Raw genomic sequence first — 16,513 nt, forward strand, 5'->3', positions numbered from 1 at the left:
TTAACACTCTCAGGACTAAGTTTTCCAGTCTTGAAGGAGACTAGCTGGGTGGTAGACCACAGTGTTCACTAAATAAAATGAAAGAAATACGGGAAAGTGGTAGAATATCTCTTTCCAGTGAAGTTAGAAGTATCTGAGGGGCAGAGAGTGGAAGAACTACAAAGGGAAGCTGAGTCCTATTTCTTAAATATAAATAGGGCATTTCAGACTGTTGTTAAACTGTTCTTCATGTTGGAACATGAAGGCTGGAGTGCAGTGGTGCGATTGTGGCAGGCCAGGTCTCACCGACGCAGGCCTCTGTAACAACTGTTTCAGCACTGAGTGCTGAAGTTAAATATTAAAAGCTGAGAGAGACAATGCCCTTCTACAAAGGCTGGAACGTAACAAAAGCCCATCAAGGATTTTGCCCAGGCCCTTCCTAGGCCTTAAAGCATGACAAGATAACACAGGAATTCTTAACAGTACCCGTTTAGGATTAAACAAGCTTTACTGAGGGGAGGGGCGGGGGGGGCTCCCCAGACCTCCACCAACAAGTTTATTGGGGGATCTGAAGAAATTCCCCAAACCTCCATGATTTAGCAGGAGACAAGGGTAATCACCCCAGCACGTGGACCCATTTAGATTACGTAAATTTACTGAGGCTCCAGAAGGTCTTCAGGACTCAGATCTTAACGATTAGAAGTTAGTCACTTATGGCCAGGCGCGGTGGCTCACGCCTGTAATCCCAGCACTTTGGGAGGCCAAGGCGGGCGGATCACGAGGTCAGGAAATCGAGACCATCCTGGCTAACACAGTGAAACCCTGTCTCTACTAAAAAAAAAAATACAAGAAATTAGCCTGGCGTGGTGGCAGGTGCCTGTAGTCCCAGCTACTCAGGAGGCCGAGGGAGAACACTGTGAACCCGGAAGGCGGAACTTGCAGTGAGCGGAGATTGCGCCACTGCACTCCTGCCTGGGGGACAGAGCAAGACTCCGTCTCAGACAAACAAACAAACAAAAAAAAACAGAAGTTAATCACTTGTGTCTTTAGATGAATGCACACTTACACGTAGACATATCTTAGAAGGTACATATAAGCTCTGGAAAACTCTGTAATTTTGAGTTGGTCTGGCAATATTTTCCAGGCCTTTACCCTGTCCCGGTTACACAAATAAACTCCCTTCTTTCCCAATTCATTTACATCTCATTATTGGGCCGTGAGAATAAGCAGCCCCACCTGTGGTTTGGTCTGGGAACACAATCGCAGCTCACTGTAGCCTCCACCTCCTGGGTTCAAGTGATTCCGCCACTTCAGCCTTTTGTGGAGCTAGGATCACAGGTACATACCATTATGCTAGGCTAATCTGAGCTACAGCAAATTGTTTTTTCCCTCCCAGCCATTTTAAATATTTTTGTTGAGATGGGGATCTCACTATCTTGGCAAGGCTCGTCTTGAACTCCTGGCCTCAAGGGTTCCTCCTGCTTTGACCTCCCAAAGTGTTGAAATTACAGGTGTGAGCCACCATGCCCAGTCTATTTTTTACGGTGTATATACTCTTGGGAAAAAACTTCTCAGAGTAATGTTAAGGTTGGACATGAAGATAGAAACAAAATTCCTGCAGGATGTGATAATGAAGGATTAAAAAAGATTAAGAAGCAATTCAACAAGCACTTATGTAACAAATGATGGATTACAAAGATAAACATGGTCCCTAACTTAGTAAAAATAGCAAGATAATGAAACTTGGGATCTTCAAAGAAATGTCATTCAGTTCTTTCCATATACTAAATATTAAGCTGCAGGCTGTGTGCAGTGGTTCATGCCTGTAATCCCAGCGCTTTGGGAGGCTGAGGTGGGAGGATCCCTTGAGGCCAGGAGTTCGAGACCAGCCTAGGTAATATAGTGAGACCCCGTGTCTACACTCGCTCTGTCTCCCAGGCTGGAGTGCAGCAGCCCAATCATGGCTCACTGCAGCCTCAACCTCCCAGGTTCAAGCAATCCTCCTACTTCAGCCTCCCAAGTAGCTGGGATTACAGGTATGAACCACCACACTCAACCTCTACAAAAAATTTTTAAAATTAGCCAGACATGGTGGTACACGCCTGTACTCCCAGCTACTGGGGAGGCTGAGCTGGGAGGATTACTTGAGCCCAGTTCAAGGCTGCAGTAAGCACTCCAGTCTGGGTGAGAATGAGACCCTGTCTTAATAAAAAAAACAAAAACAAAAACAAAAACAAAAACAAAAAACAAAAAAGACAGGCGTGGTGGCTCACACCTGTAATCCCAGTATTCTGGGAGGTCAAGGTGGGTAGATCACTTGAGGTCAGGAGTTCGACACCAGCCTGACCAACCTGATGAAACCCCATCTCTACTAAAAATACAAGATTAGCTGAGCATGGTGGCTCATTCCTGTAATCCCAGCTACTCGGGAGGCTGAGGCAGGAAAGTCATTTGAACCCGGGAGGTGGAGGTTGCAGTGAGCTGAGATCGTGCTGTTGCACTCCAGCCTGGGCGACAAGAAGGGAACTCCGTCTCAAAAAAAAGGACCAGGTGCGGTGGCTCACGCCTGTAATCCCAGCACTTTGGGAAGCTGAGGCGGGTGGATCATCAAGTCAGGAGATCGAGACCATCCTGGCTAACACACGGTGAAACCCCGTCTCTACTAAAAATACAAAAAAATTAGCTGGGCGTGGTGTCGGGCGCCTGTGGTCCCAGCTACTCGGGAGGCTGAGACAGGAAAATGGCGTGAACCCGGGAGGCGGAGCTTGCAGTGAGTCGAGATTGCGCCACTGTGCTCCAGCCTGGGCGACAGAGCGAGAATCCATCTCAAAAATAAATAAATAAAATAAAATAATAATAAAGCTATAAGTTAGGAAAGTTGTTTAATATCCTCTCAAAAACGCCAAGATGATTTCTCTGCATCACAGAAGGCGTATGGTAGCAGACTTTCAAATCACTAAACTCCAAAACAACTGGCTCTGGACAAGCATCAGGCTGTAGCTATACCGTCACATGTACCTTTACTGATATCCGTGTTTTTTTTCCCCCTAAAAATCTAAAACACCAACACATTTCAGTTCTTTTCTAGTTTTTACTACCCATGTTGTCAAGAAGAGTGGTTCTCAAAGTGTGGTCCGTGGGCCAGTAGTTCTGGTACTGAGAACTTGTTAGAAATTAAAATTCTTGGGCCCCACTCCATCCCTACTGAGTGTGAATCTGGGGGTGGAGCCCAGCATCTGTGTGTAATAAGCCCCACACGTATTCTGATGGGCCTTGAGATGACGCACCACTTGTCAAGTGCCCAACAAAAGCATGGCCTAAGCCACCAACCCCAAATCAGGAGTTTAGGAGGGGCAAAGTCCGTCAGCTGGCTTTTGAAACAAATGTGCAAGGTGTTTTCTCACTGCTTAAAAAACAGGTTCAGATTCATCCAAAGGATTTGAAAACTTAGTCCACACAAAAACCTGCATATAGATGTTTAGTTTTATTTGTAATTGCCAAAATGTAAAAGCAAGGTGTCCCTCAGGAGCTGAATGGATAAACTGTGGTACATCCAGACAATGGAATATTACTCGGCACTAAAAAGAAATAAGCTATCAAGCCATGAAAAGATGTGGAGGAAATGGAAATGCACATTTACTAAGAAGCCGATCTAAAAAGGCTACCTATTGTGATTCTGACGCTATGACATTCTGGAAAAGGGAAAAACTATGGAGACTGTGAAAAGCCTCACAATTGTCAGGGGTTTTGCTGGGAGGAAGACATGAACTGGCAGAGAATTGTGGGGCGGTGAAGTGTTACGGTGTATAATGGTGGATACATGCCATTATACATTTGTCCAGACTCACAGAATGTACAAGAATGAACCGTAAACTATGGACTTTGGGTGATAATGATGTCAATACAGGTTAATTAACTGTAAAAAATGTACCACTCTGGTGGGGGAAGTTAATAATGAAGGAGGTGTGAGAGCAAGGAGATGGGAAATATCTGTACCTTCCACTTAATTTTGCTGTGAACCTAAAATTGCTCTAAAAATATAATAAAGTCTTAAAAGACAAAACAAAAAAGTAGGTTTAGAGAGAGATGATTTGGGGTAAAAATGAAAATTATGGTCTTTTGTTTCAGACAATGAGAACTGAAAAGAAGTGATCTTTTAAAGTATGAGTTTATTCTCCAGGTTTTCTTAAATACCCACAAATTAGTGTTTTTATTGCTGCTATATCCAAGAGCTGAAAACAATTTAAAATATGTACTTTTATTACATTTAACATTTACGAAAGATAGAATGGAACTGTTTGAATTTTAAAGATGAGTTTTTCAGATTCAGTAACATATGGAAATTGAGGATAATTATAGAAACAGCTATCGAACTCTAAAATAAAAAAATCATATGGAAATAAAAGGTATTTCATTTGAAAAATGGCTCATCACCTCTCCTGCTGGTTAATACACTAATGACAATGAAATGGAATCAAGTATTATCTTCTCCACATTGAAAACAAAGTGCTTCTTTTCCTGATTGCCAGCTTTAGGTCTGAAATGTAAAACAGGATTAACTGAGGTTCCGAACAACTCAAATATTTTACTATTCTACTTTATGCTAATGAATTATATTGTAATACTAAGAAAATAAATTGGTAAATACCTCATAAATTTGCTGGATTAATGTTTGACAGGAAAAAACAAGAAATGGATGAACAGCTGATCGAGTTGGGTGCAATGTGGTCACTGGGACAGTTACAAATAGCACTAAATCATAATACACAAAGAGCCTAGTGTGTGTTAAAGAAAGACCAGAGGGTTTAGGCGCAGTGGCTCATGCCTGTAATCCCAGCACTTTGGGTGGCCAAAGTGGGTGGATCACCTGAGGTCAGGAGTTTGAGACCAGCCCGGTCAACATGATGAAACCCCGTCTCTACTAAAAACACAAAAATTAGCTACGTGTGGTGGCAGGCGCCTGTAATCCCAGCTATTCAGGAGGTTGAGGTAGGCGAACTGCTTGAATATGGGAGGCAGAGGTTGCAGTGAGCCAAGATCGTGCCACTGCACTCCAGCCTGGGCAACAGAGTGAAACTCCCTCTCAAAAAAAAAAAAAAAAAAAAAAAGAGGAGGAACATTTACAATCTCTATGGCAACATATTTGGCCAAATAGTCCAGGTTTGACAAGCCCACAGGTAATGAGTCCCTAGAAGGATGAAGTTAATGAAAAGCTAGTTTCAAATTAGCTCCAATTTTATTTACAAGTTAACAATACACAATTTTATCTTCTATCCTTTTCATTCAAAGGAAAATTAAAACCATACTGTTAGTGTGAACTTCTGTTTCTGAACTTGCCAATTTTTTTTTTTTTTTTGAGATGGAGTCTCACTCTGTCACCTAGGCTGGAGTGCAGTGGCGTGATCTCAGCTCACTGCAACCTCTGCCTCCTGGGTTCAAGCAATTCTCCCACGTCAGCCTCGCAAGTAGCTGGGACTACAGGTGTGCACCACCACACCCGGCTAATTTTTGTGTTTTTTTTTAGTAGAGACAGGGTTTTGCCATGTTGGCCAGGGTAGTCTCGAAATCCTGACCTCAGGTGATCCACCCGCCTTGGCCTCCCAAAGTGCTGGGATTACAGGCGCCAACCACTGCACCCGGCCTTTTTTGGTTAATTTTTAAAAGAAAAGTGATAGCAGATGTTGATGTTATTAATGTGACCAATGCACTGAATTTCCAAAGAATAAAATTAGATTACTTTAGTACTATATGTCCTTATTCCCAGAGACTCACAGGATAAATATGACAGATATCCCACAACTGTCTTCAGTCCTGGGATCATAAAAAAGGACAATTGATAATTTTCCATTAAGCAGAAAATTAATTAGGAGAAATGCCATTTCTAGAATGCTGTTTTTCTTTTTCTCTTCATTTGAATTTTTTTAAAAAGTAGACCTCATACTTTCTTCATTTAAACATCATTTTAAATAACCTTCTAACATTGTTTTATTTTTCTATTTTCTCTGAAATAAATCAAATTAAAACTTGCAAAATTCGTTCACACCAATTCATCTCAGATGTTTCTTTGACAGCAAGCTACTTTTAATTCTGTGAAAATATTTCAGTACTATACCACTTACTCTATGAGGGTGGCCTGAAGTCTTTCTTTTTGCCATTTTTTTTAAAGCATAAAAAAATTAGGTTATCCAGTGTTCGTATAATGGAACTAAAAGCTCCTACAGAGATAATGAATTTGGAACAATAATGATGTAATTAGACTTACAAGTATAAAGCTACAAATAAGCCTTATAAAAACAACTTTATGTTAAATTTAAACCCATATAAAGAGGAGAGGAAGAGCAAAAAAGAAAAAAAAGTAGTCACTATCCCTATAGAGAGGACTTAACACCCAATAACCTGTGTCAATGATGTCAGTTGATTCTGTTGAACAACTGATCAAGTCAGAGGATGCGGGCTGAAAGCAATCAAGCTACTGTGACTAGAACCAGCCCGACTCAAAAAAAGAAGTCTACAGCTTACCAGATTGTTGCATACACGCTCAGTTTAGACTTTCTGCCACAATATCAAAGTACAAATTCTTCACAAATCACAACTCTATCCCAAATGTTCCTGTATGCTCTGTTGCTTTTCTATTCTACTAAATGACTGATAGCTTTACAATGAAATTTATTTTATTTAAAAAACACTTGCCAAATCACTACCCCACAAAATGTTTAGAATCAGAGGTAACTGTAGAAAGGAAATGTGTATATACTGCTTTTATTATTGTAATATGTTTGTTAGTTGAATGAAAACAAACAGTAGCTAAAAAGGTTTCAAATGATAGAAAAACATATCTGGGTAAGTTATGACACAACTTTTTGTGTATTCAGACGACAGAAATGTGTATTTTTGCACCAATTGCAAATGCAAAGTTAACAATGAACTTGGGGAACTGAAAGGTCAAAGGGAGTCTCAAAACATATTCACTATTTTAAAATTTAAGACAAAGAAGCTTAGAAAAAAAACCCCAACATATACACCATTATAACAGTCTCTTTTTTTTAATGACTTCCAATTTTAACTTTTTTCTAAAAGCATTAAGACCCTTATTGTAGATTATGTATCATCTCCTCTTTGGCTATGAGATGTGTAGTTTTGTTAACCAGAGACATTAATGAGTTCAGTTTCTGAGACCAGTCATTTAATAAATTATTTGGATCCTTAGGTCTCTGGAAGTTGATAATTCCTGCTAATCTGTCTACTTTAGCAAAGATGGTCTTGTTAACTACTAGATTTGAGAGAAAGGCTTCGGACTCCTGCAAGAGAGAAAGATGAATTGGATTAAGACAGGATAAATTACAGACAAACAAAACTTCAGAAAAGCATTTTCTAAACTCTTCATCCAAGAATATGCAGGGGAATTCATTTTTAATAGTAACTGTTCAGCTGGGTGTGGTGGCTCACACCTGTAATCCCAGCACTTTGGGAGGCCGAGGTGGGTGAATCACTTGAGGTCAGGAGTTCAAGACCAGCCTGAGCAACATGGTGAAACCCCATCTCTATTAAAACTACCACAATTAGCCGGGTATGGTGGCATGTGCCTGTAGTCTCAACTACTCCGGAGGCTGAGGCAGAAGAACCGACTGAACCCTGGAGGTGGAGGTTGCAGTGAGTTGAGATTGCAAAAAATGTACTCCTGCCTGGGCGACAAGGCGAGACTGCCTAAAAAAAAAAAAAAAAAAAAAAAAGAGTTAGCAACTGCTGACTTCCTGTAATAAGTACTTATTTTACTGATAGTCTAGGGAATGAATAGAATCTGAGTAGACTCAATCAGGGGTGAGTTTGAATCTGCCTCCTTGCAAGCTCAATGCTGCTGGTATCCATGCCAACAGCAAGTTGGTCTACTCCCTTTTCTACAAAGTTTCCCCTCAAAGGCAGTATGGTACAGTGAACATTTCCAGAAATGCTGGGTTAGAATATGCGCTCTGCTACTTGGCAACTACGTACCACGGACAAGACACTTGACTTCTAAGGACTCTGGTACTCTCATTCATAAGTGACAAGAGCTCCCTGACAAGCTGATCAAGGAGCAAACCTTCCAACTCTAATGTTCCATGAGTCTTATCACCTAAACTGTCACAACTCCTTCTGGTGACAGAAATGGCTTTTCAGGCCATTACTACACACTTGGGTTAACTCCTCTTTGTGTGCTATGCATTTTGTCAACATGAAACACAGACCTGAAGACAACATTGCTCCAGCAAGACCTGGGATCACTTGATACTTAGGTTAGTTTTTGGTACTCAAGATCGCTTGGGAAACTATCTATTACTCTCTTACCTAAACATAAAATTAAATCATAAAATTGATTCTCTTTTTTTTTTTTTTGAGACATAATCTTGCTCTGTTGCCCAGGCTGGAGTGCAGTGGCCCAATCTCGGCTCATTGCAAGCTCCGCCTCCCAGGTTCATGCCATTCTCCTGCCTCAGCCTCCTGAGTAGCTGGGACTACAGGTGCCCGCCACCACGCCCAGCTAATTTTTTTGTATTTTTAGTAGAGACGGGGTTTCACTGTGTTAGCCATGATGGTCTCGATCTCCTGACCTTGTGATCCGCCCGCCTCGGCCTCTCAAAGTGCTGGGATTCCAGGCGTGAGCCACCGCGCCCGGCCATAAAATTTGATTCTCTTACTCAATTTTTACAAGTCAATATTCAAAAAGAATGCCTACAAATAACTCAAAGTTGATTACTACTTACATCAACAGACAGATCCAGAAGCTGTGCCATCCTTTTCATTGTTATCCGAGTATAATACTTGGCCATTATTCTAATATTCTGGGGAGAGGATAGAGAGCAGGGAGAATACATAACATTTGTCAGCAAGTCTCAAAGTCCATTTATTTTCACATCCAAGGTAAGTTTACTTAAAATGTTAGACTCGGAGCTTTTATTTTTCTGTAGTCCATAACTGGAGCAAAGCTAGTTCTAATCTTCAGTAACAAAACTAAATACTTATTTTGGTTCCTGTAGTTATTTGTGAATTACTATGAATATTCTACACAGCTCTTTAAATATATAGTCAAAATATATGCCTGTCTTAACTAGTGGTTAAAAATTGTAATTGTACTGAAATATTTTTGCTGAGTGCAAGAATCTAAAGTTAAGCTTTCTAATTATAACACAAATGTTTTAAAGGCTAAAATCTAAAAAATGATTGGAGATCGATCGGGTGCAGGGACTCACACCTGTAATCCCAGCACTTTGGGAGTCTGAGGCAGGAGGGCTGCTTGAGGCCAGGAGACCAACACCTGCCTGGGAACATAGCAAGGCCCCATCCCCACAAAAAATTTAAAAATTAGCTGAATATGGTGGTGCCTGCCTATAGTCCTAGCTATCTAGGAAGCTGAGGTGGGAGGATCCTTTGAACACAAGAGTTCAAGGTTACAGCGAGCTATGACTGTGCCACTGCACTCCAGTCTGGATGACAGAGCTAGACTGACTCTCTCTTTTTTTTTTTTTTGGAGACAGAGTCTCACTCTGTCACCCAGGCTGGAATGCAGCGGCACGATCTCGGCTCACTGCAAGCTCCACCTCCTGGGTTCATGCCATTCTCCTGCTTCAGCTTCCCGAGTAGCTGGGATTACAGGCGCTCGCCACAACCCCTGGCTAATTTTTTGTATTTTTAGTAGAGACGGGGTTTCACCAAGTTAGTCAGGATGGTCTTGATCTCCTGAACTTGTGATCCGCCCACCTCGGCCTCCCAAGGTGTTGGGATTACAGGCGTGAGCCACCGCGCCCGGCCTGACTCTCCCTCTTTCAAAAAAATAAGATTGGACATCATTTCAAATACTCATCACTTTACCCTTATTCCAATGACTTACAAGTAGCTTCAAATTAAATTTCCTAATTTTCACTGGTGATGGTGCTGCAGTTAAGACACAGAGACTCCCCTTTACTGTTCTTATACGCAGTATTATTAACAATAGCACTCAAAAAAACGTGGGGGAACAGTGGGGAGAAAAATGAACCCAATCTTTGAAGAAGCTACATCGTCTCCTATCTCTATCAGGGCTGATGGCAACACGAACACATCAGAAAGCACGAGAAGCATTCTTCTCCTCGCTTTTCTTTTATCCTTCAAATCTAACCTTTTCCTTCATGCTTTAAATCTAATCAATGGCTGCATTCTATTGATTTCCTTCCTTAAAACAATCATATTCCACGTACTCTTTAATCCCTTGGCTACTGCCTTATTTAAAGTCCATATATCTCTCACCTTAGTAGTCTTCTCTAGTCTCCTCCCTCTCCAATGCATTCTCCAAACTCACTCTCAGAGGGACCTGGTGTGCAGGCTGCCCTCCCTTGTTCCTGCCTGCCCGATACCTCACACTCCTCTTACAAACCTCACCTCAATCATCAATTCATCCAACCTGATCATTCCTCCATGTAGAAAAGTTTCCCATAAGCCTCACTCTGCTCTCTAGATACTTGTACTACAATATCTGATACTTTTTATTTATAAGTACATCTTTCCCTATAATTTTTAATGTTCTTATTCAAGGTAGGGTAATGTCTTTTTTTTTGAGATGGAGTCTTGCTCTGTCACCTAGGCTGGAGTGCACTGGTGTGATCTCCACTCACCGACACCTCTGCCTCCTGAGTTCAAGCAATTCTCCTGCCTCAGCCTCCTGAGTTGCTGGGATTACAGATGTGCGCAACCACGTCTAGCCATTTTTTGTATTTTTAGTAGAGATGGGGTTTCCCCATGTTGGCCAGGCTTGTCTTGAACACCTGACCTCAGGTGATCCGCCCACCTCAGCCTCCCAAAGTGCTGGGATTACAGGCATAAGCCACCACGCCCGGCCTAGGTAGGGTAATGTCTTATTCTCCTGTGTGCCCTGGTACTTTGTACAGTGTCTAGCACATAGAAGGCTCACAATAAATGTTTGTTATGTGAAGGAGTGAATGGTAACATAATACAACATGACAACAGTGATACTAAGAAGATCAAAGTTCAGGTTTAAGACATGTTACTTGCTTCCAAGACTAGTAAGTGAACATTAGAGAGAAACACCCTCCTGCCCCAATTCTTAGGAAATTCTGTCTGGTTTATACGCTATAAATTTTGGATTCCTGAGAGGTTCTCTCAAAATGAAGCAAGCTAAAATACAGCTATCTTTTCTGAAAAGCCAAAAATAGGGAAAAAACCAAGATGCGTGAGATACATTCCAATATGCTTTGGGAAATGCAGAGTAAACATCTGAACACCAAATTTTTATCACTACTACAGTGGGCAAACAGAAAACATCCTAAGTGAAGAATTAAAGACATAACATCCTAAATGAACATTTGATTATCAAATGTGAAAAACAAAATAGTTTATGCTCAAATTTGCCAAAATTTAATTCTAAAAAATAAATTTACTAAAGGTTAAAATAAAAATTGTCATTTCTATGACAGATTCTTACATGTTCAACAACTCTGTTCTTCAAGTCTTTCCACCTTTTTTCGCCTTCCTCCGTGGAACCAAAAACATCAGTTGCAGGACTCTCAAGGGAACCTTTTCTTAATTCCATTCCATAGTCCTCAACAAGTGTGGACCAACGCATCAACTCCATTGTGGTAAAAAGCTTTAAAAGATCCCTGTAAATTGTATACATCTTAATATTCCAAATCTGTAAAAATTAAGTATTAACTAATATAATAGCAAAGTTCAAAAAAATCAACAAAAACTGTTTTCGTTAAATTTTATTTAGTAGAATGAGATACTGTTTGGTTATTGTGTATTTTACCAACTTTACTACCATTTTTCCCACAGTAGCTCAGAATACAGCATTCTCCCACTTAACACTCTGCTCTTTTCTGCACTGTCAATTTCTGAAATAACTGTAAACGTACTCATGAAACAAACAGAAATAAGAATCTGTTGTGCTTATGATGAAGCAAGTCTATTTTATATATTTTCAGAAGTACGCATTTCTGAAAATCACAAAGCTCTAAACTACTAATGATGAAACTCTGTCAAATAATTAATCAAAAGCTGCCAGTGTAGACCTGAAATGAAACTTCCACTTGATAAGCAATTTAGAATAAAGCATATTATAATCTCATTTATTGTTAATGCAATGCTAAAAAAAAATTCCACCACTTTATCATCTCTAGTTTTATTCTCTAGTAATAATCTATCAGTAACCAATTAATAAGTACACACTTAGGCCAGTCGCGGTGGCTCAAGCCTGTAATCCCAGCAGCACTTTGGGTGGCCGAGGTGGGCAGATCACCTGAGGTCAGGAATTCGAGACTAGCTTGGCCAACATGGTGAAATCCCGTCTCTACTAAAAATACAAAAATTAGCTAGGCATGGTAGCGGGTGCCTGTAATCCCAGCTACTCAGGAGGTTAAGGCAGGAGAGTTGCTTGAACCCAGGAGGCAGAAGTTGCAATGAACTGAGATTGCGCCATTACACTCCAGCGTGGGCAACAAGAGTAAAACTCCATCTCAGAAAAAGAAGTATACACTGAAGTATACACTTAGGTTAGCCAATTTTTTTTCAAAATAGTGTTTCTACTGAGATATATCATGATAATTTCAAACGTACTTACTTGTATTTGGGAATTTCTTCTAACTTCTTGTCACCACTTATTCGGTGAACCAAATCTGACTGTTCGTTGTCAAAAGGAGCCAGGATAACATAGAGTACAACGCTCTTCAGAGCCTAAAAGAGTTGTACAACAAAAGTTACACGCAAGATTAGACATGATGGAAATTTTGATGAAAACTGAACAATCATATCCATTTTAAATTTTAAAGTCATAGCTGGGTGCAGTGGCTCATGTCTGTAATCCTAGCACTTTGGGAGGCCAAGGTGGGCGGATCACCTGAGGTCAGGAGATCGAGACGATCCTGGCTAACACGGTGAAACCCCATCTCTACTAAAAATACAAAAATAAAAAAAATTAGCTGGGCGTGGTGGCACGTGCCTGTAGTCCCAGCTACTCAGGAGACTGAGGCAGGAGAGTCACTTGAATCCATGAGGCGGAGGCTGCAGTGAGCCGAGACTGCACCACTGCACTCCAGCCTGGGAAACAGCGAGACTCTGTCTCAAAAACAAACAAAAGACAAACGAACAAAAAAAAGTCTTAAGGGGAAAAATATTTCCAGGCTGCCTTTTCATAGTGTCTTTCTATAGCATTTAGTTTTCACAAACTAATATAATAAATCATTGCTAATCTGACTTACTACCTCAGCTGACATTTTTCTTGACATTCATTTTTGACAAATGTATAAAGAAAAAGTTCTTATAACAAGTTAGCAGTATAAATGTGGAATATATATATAAGCCCTTTAAAATAGTTTTGTAAAATAATTTTCCAAAGTTATGTCGGGTCTTTATCTGCAACCTTTATTAGGATATGACCCACTGTACATATTTTAAACAGGAAGCCTATATTTCTCCAAAAGTGAGACATACACTATGGCCGCAATTAGACTGAATCAGTAATCTACTGAACAACACTGAATAGAAAGCAACACCATACAACTGCATGTAATGATTGCAGTTAAAAAGATTTGAAAATAAAAAAATGCAAATTACTCTTCTGAATAAGCCATGTCAATTACACAAATAAACTCTTACCTGCTGCCATTTTTCACTTTCTGCCTGTATACAGGGAGTATCATATATTGCTCTGTAGTGCTTACAAATAGACAAATAGGATCCCTCATGTTGATCCAGCTGAATCATTAAATTATAGTACTTCAACTTTAATTTCTGCAAAAAAGTTGGCAAAACAAATTGGGATTTATGCGTTTTATTCATACCTTTAAACATGTGGTCAGAGATATGCTCACCTCGGTATTTTCTTCCTGGAAAAATTTGGTGTTAATTTTCTTGCTGATGATTTGTGTTCGAATGTAATCCTTCACAGCTAGGCAGAGCCTCATTTGCTCCAAAATAAATTCCACTCTCTCTTTCTTTTCCATTGACCCGTAGGTTTCCACCTAGCACAGTAATTCCCGAAATAAGTTTATAATACTTTGCAATTTTGTGAACTGCAACAAAATTAAAGATACTAAAATATTCATCCTTGTTAAATAATAAGAACCTTCATGTATATAGGCAGAGTGTTGACAATTATATTAAAAGCTATTTACCTCTAGAAAATTATAATTTATAATGGACTTTCCCCCTTCTGGTATAAAATTCTATGAATTTTAACACATGTAGTGATTTGCACAACCACCATCACAATGAAGATACAGAACTCAAAAAACCTTCCTCATATTGCCCCTTTATAATCACACACTTCCCCCACTCATAAGCCCTCCCAAGACATCCAATGATCTGTACTTCATCACTACAAATCTGTCTTTTCAAGAATGTCAAATATAGTATGTAATGCTTTGAGGCTGTCTTTATTCACTCTGTATAATGGCCTAAATTGTTAAGATTCATTCAAGTTATACATCAATAGTTCATTTCTTTTTATTGCTTAGTAGTATTCCATTGTATGGACATACCACAGTTTATTTATTCACCTGTTGAAGTATATCTGGGCTGATTTTATCTTTTTATTATCACAAATAAAGCTATTCTGAACAGGTTGTGTGGACTGGTTTTATGTAAACATAAGTTTTCATATCCCATGGGTAAATAAGAGTGGGATTGCTGGGTCATATGGTAAGCATATGTGTAACTTTATAAGAAACTGCCAACCTGTTTTCCAGAGTGGCTGCACCACCTTGCATTCTCACCAGTAAGGTACAGGAGCTCTAGCTGCTTTGCACCCCCACTAGCACTGAGGATTTTATTGTTTAAATTGTAGGCATTTTAATAGGAATGTAGTGGTACCTCATTGTGGTTTTCTTAATGGCTAATGGGGAAACGACAATTTTAAACATAAAAAAAGATGCCATTCACAGGCTTTCCATCAAAATTCAAAACAATTATTGGTCCCAAACATTTTGGATAAGGGATATTCAACCTATATTTCCATTAGAAAATACTGCTGACTAAACAAAGTTTTACCAACTCTAAAATGCAGTACCTTACCTGTAACTCCTGTAGAATGGAGGCTGCCTCTTTTACATCACCATTTTGTTCTTTAATAGTTGCTAATGTTTTAGTCAGTCGAGCACGCTCAATTTCAACATAAATCTACAAATGAGAAATTTACACAATCAAAATTCCGTGGAAACGTGTTAAAATTGAAAAAGTAGGCTGGGTACGGTGGTTCACACCTGCAATCCCAACATTTTGGAAGGCTGAAGCAGGAGGATCACTTGAGGCCAGGAGTCTGAGACCAGCCTGGGAAACATGTTAAGCCTGTCTCTACAAAAAATCAAAACATTAGCTGAGTGTGGTGGCATGCACCTTTAGTCCCAGCTACTTGGGAGGGTGACACAGGAGGATCACTTGAGCCCCGGAGCTCAATGCTGCAGTGAGCCATGATCAGGCCACTGCACTCTAGCCTCAGCAACAGAGTGAGACACTGTCTCAAAAAAATAAAATAAAAGGTAGAACTGAACTTTTTTTTTTTTTTTTTTTTTGAGATGGAGTTTCACTCTTGTTGCCCAGGCCACAGTGCAGTGGCATGATCTCGGCTCACCACAACCTCTACCTCCTGGGTTCAAGCAATTCTCCTGCCTCAGCCTCCTGAGTAGCTGGAATTACAGGCATGCGCCACCACGCTCAGCTAATTTTGTATTTTTAGTACAGACGGGGTTTCTCCATGTTGGTAAGGCTGGTCTCGAACTCCCGACCTCAGGTGATCCACCCACCTAGGCCTTCCAAAGAGCTGGGATTACAGGCATGAGCCACCGTGCCTGGCCAGAACTGAATTATTCTTTAACCCAACTATAAGAATATTTATTTTACAGCTACTGTGCACTTTATCTACCATGTACAAACACAGTTGTGGAACATTTTATATTTCACAAATATATCAGTAATTCTCAAGAAAATAAAACTTTATCCATATTTTGCAACTCTGCTTTCAGAACCTAAATATGAAATTACTATGTTTAACAAATAATAGGACCACAAGCTACATAAATAGCACAGAAGATGCAAAAGCCTTGTGATTATTTGAAAAGTGTGTTATATGTAGTCCAATATCTACAATTAATACCCTAATTCTGATTTATGTTTAAATACAAGACTATCTTATTTAAAAATACTTAATTTTGCTAGGTATTAAAGTTGTTAACATTTTTGTAGCTATAAGTAATGTTAGTAGATTTATAATTTCCAACAAATTAAACACTAAAAATATGACTACAGTATAAACTAAAGCACCTAGGGAATGAATTTTCATGCTTAGGCTTGCTTACCCTATTTCCAATAATAGCAAACTAATTACAGCTTCCTACATCTATCATACATTTCTTACTTTGGTATCTCTGAATATTATTTCCTCTATGTCTAAAATGCTCTTCTCCCACACCCTGACCCTGTAGAATTTTTATTCTTTTTTTTTTTTTGAGATGGAGTCTGGCTCTGTCGCCCAGGCTGGAGTGCAGTGGCCGGATCTCAGCTCACTGCAAGCTCCGCC

General features: G+C 39.9%; 1 protein-coding gene across 3 annotated transcripts in view; it reads right to left on the reverse strand.

Annotated features, from left to right (window-relative positions):
- Nucleotides 1–4,128: 4,128 nt before the first annotated feature.
- Nucleotides 4,129–16,513, reverse strand: part of PSMD12 (proteasome (prosome, macropain) 26S subunit, non-ATPase, 12) — a 32,940-nt gene continuing 20,555 nt past the window's right edge. For 2 of the 3 annotated variants that reach the window (XM_011999167.1, XM_011999169.1), the window contains 7 exons: nt 15,013–15,117; nt 13,812–13,961; nt 13,597–13,731; nt 12,563–12,675; nt 11,429–11,603; nt 8,718–8,795; nt 6,725–7,277 (listed from right to left, as the gene is read on the reverse strand). In XM_011999167.1, the coding sequence (XP_011854557.1) occupies nt 7,068–7,277; nt 8,718–8,795; nt 11,429–11,603; nt 12,563–12,675; nt 13,597–13,731; nt 13,812–13,961; nt 15,013–15,117 (966 nt within the window). In that variant the 3' untranslated portion in view covers nt 6,725–7,067. Of the gene's footprint in view, nt 7,278–8,717; nt 8,796–11,428; nt 11,604–12,562; nt 12,676–13,596; nt 13,732–13,811; nt 13,962–15,012; nt 15,118–16,513 lie in introns of all 3 variants that reach the window. The other variant, XM_011999168.1, reaches the window with a different exon arrangement.

This window comes from Mandrillus leucophaeus, unplaced genomic scaffold (assembly GCF_000951045.1).
Source record: "Mandrillus leucophaeus isolate KB7577 unplaced genomic scaffold, Mleu.le_1.0 Scaffold585, whole genome shotgun sequence".
In the NCBI taxonomy this organism is placed as follows: Eukaryota; Metazoa; Chordata; class Mammalia; order Primates; family Cercopithecidae; genus Mandrillus; species Mandrillus leucophaeus.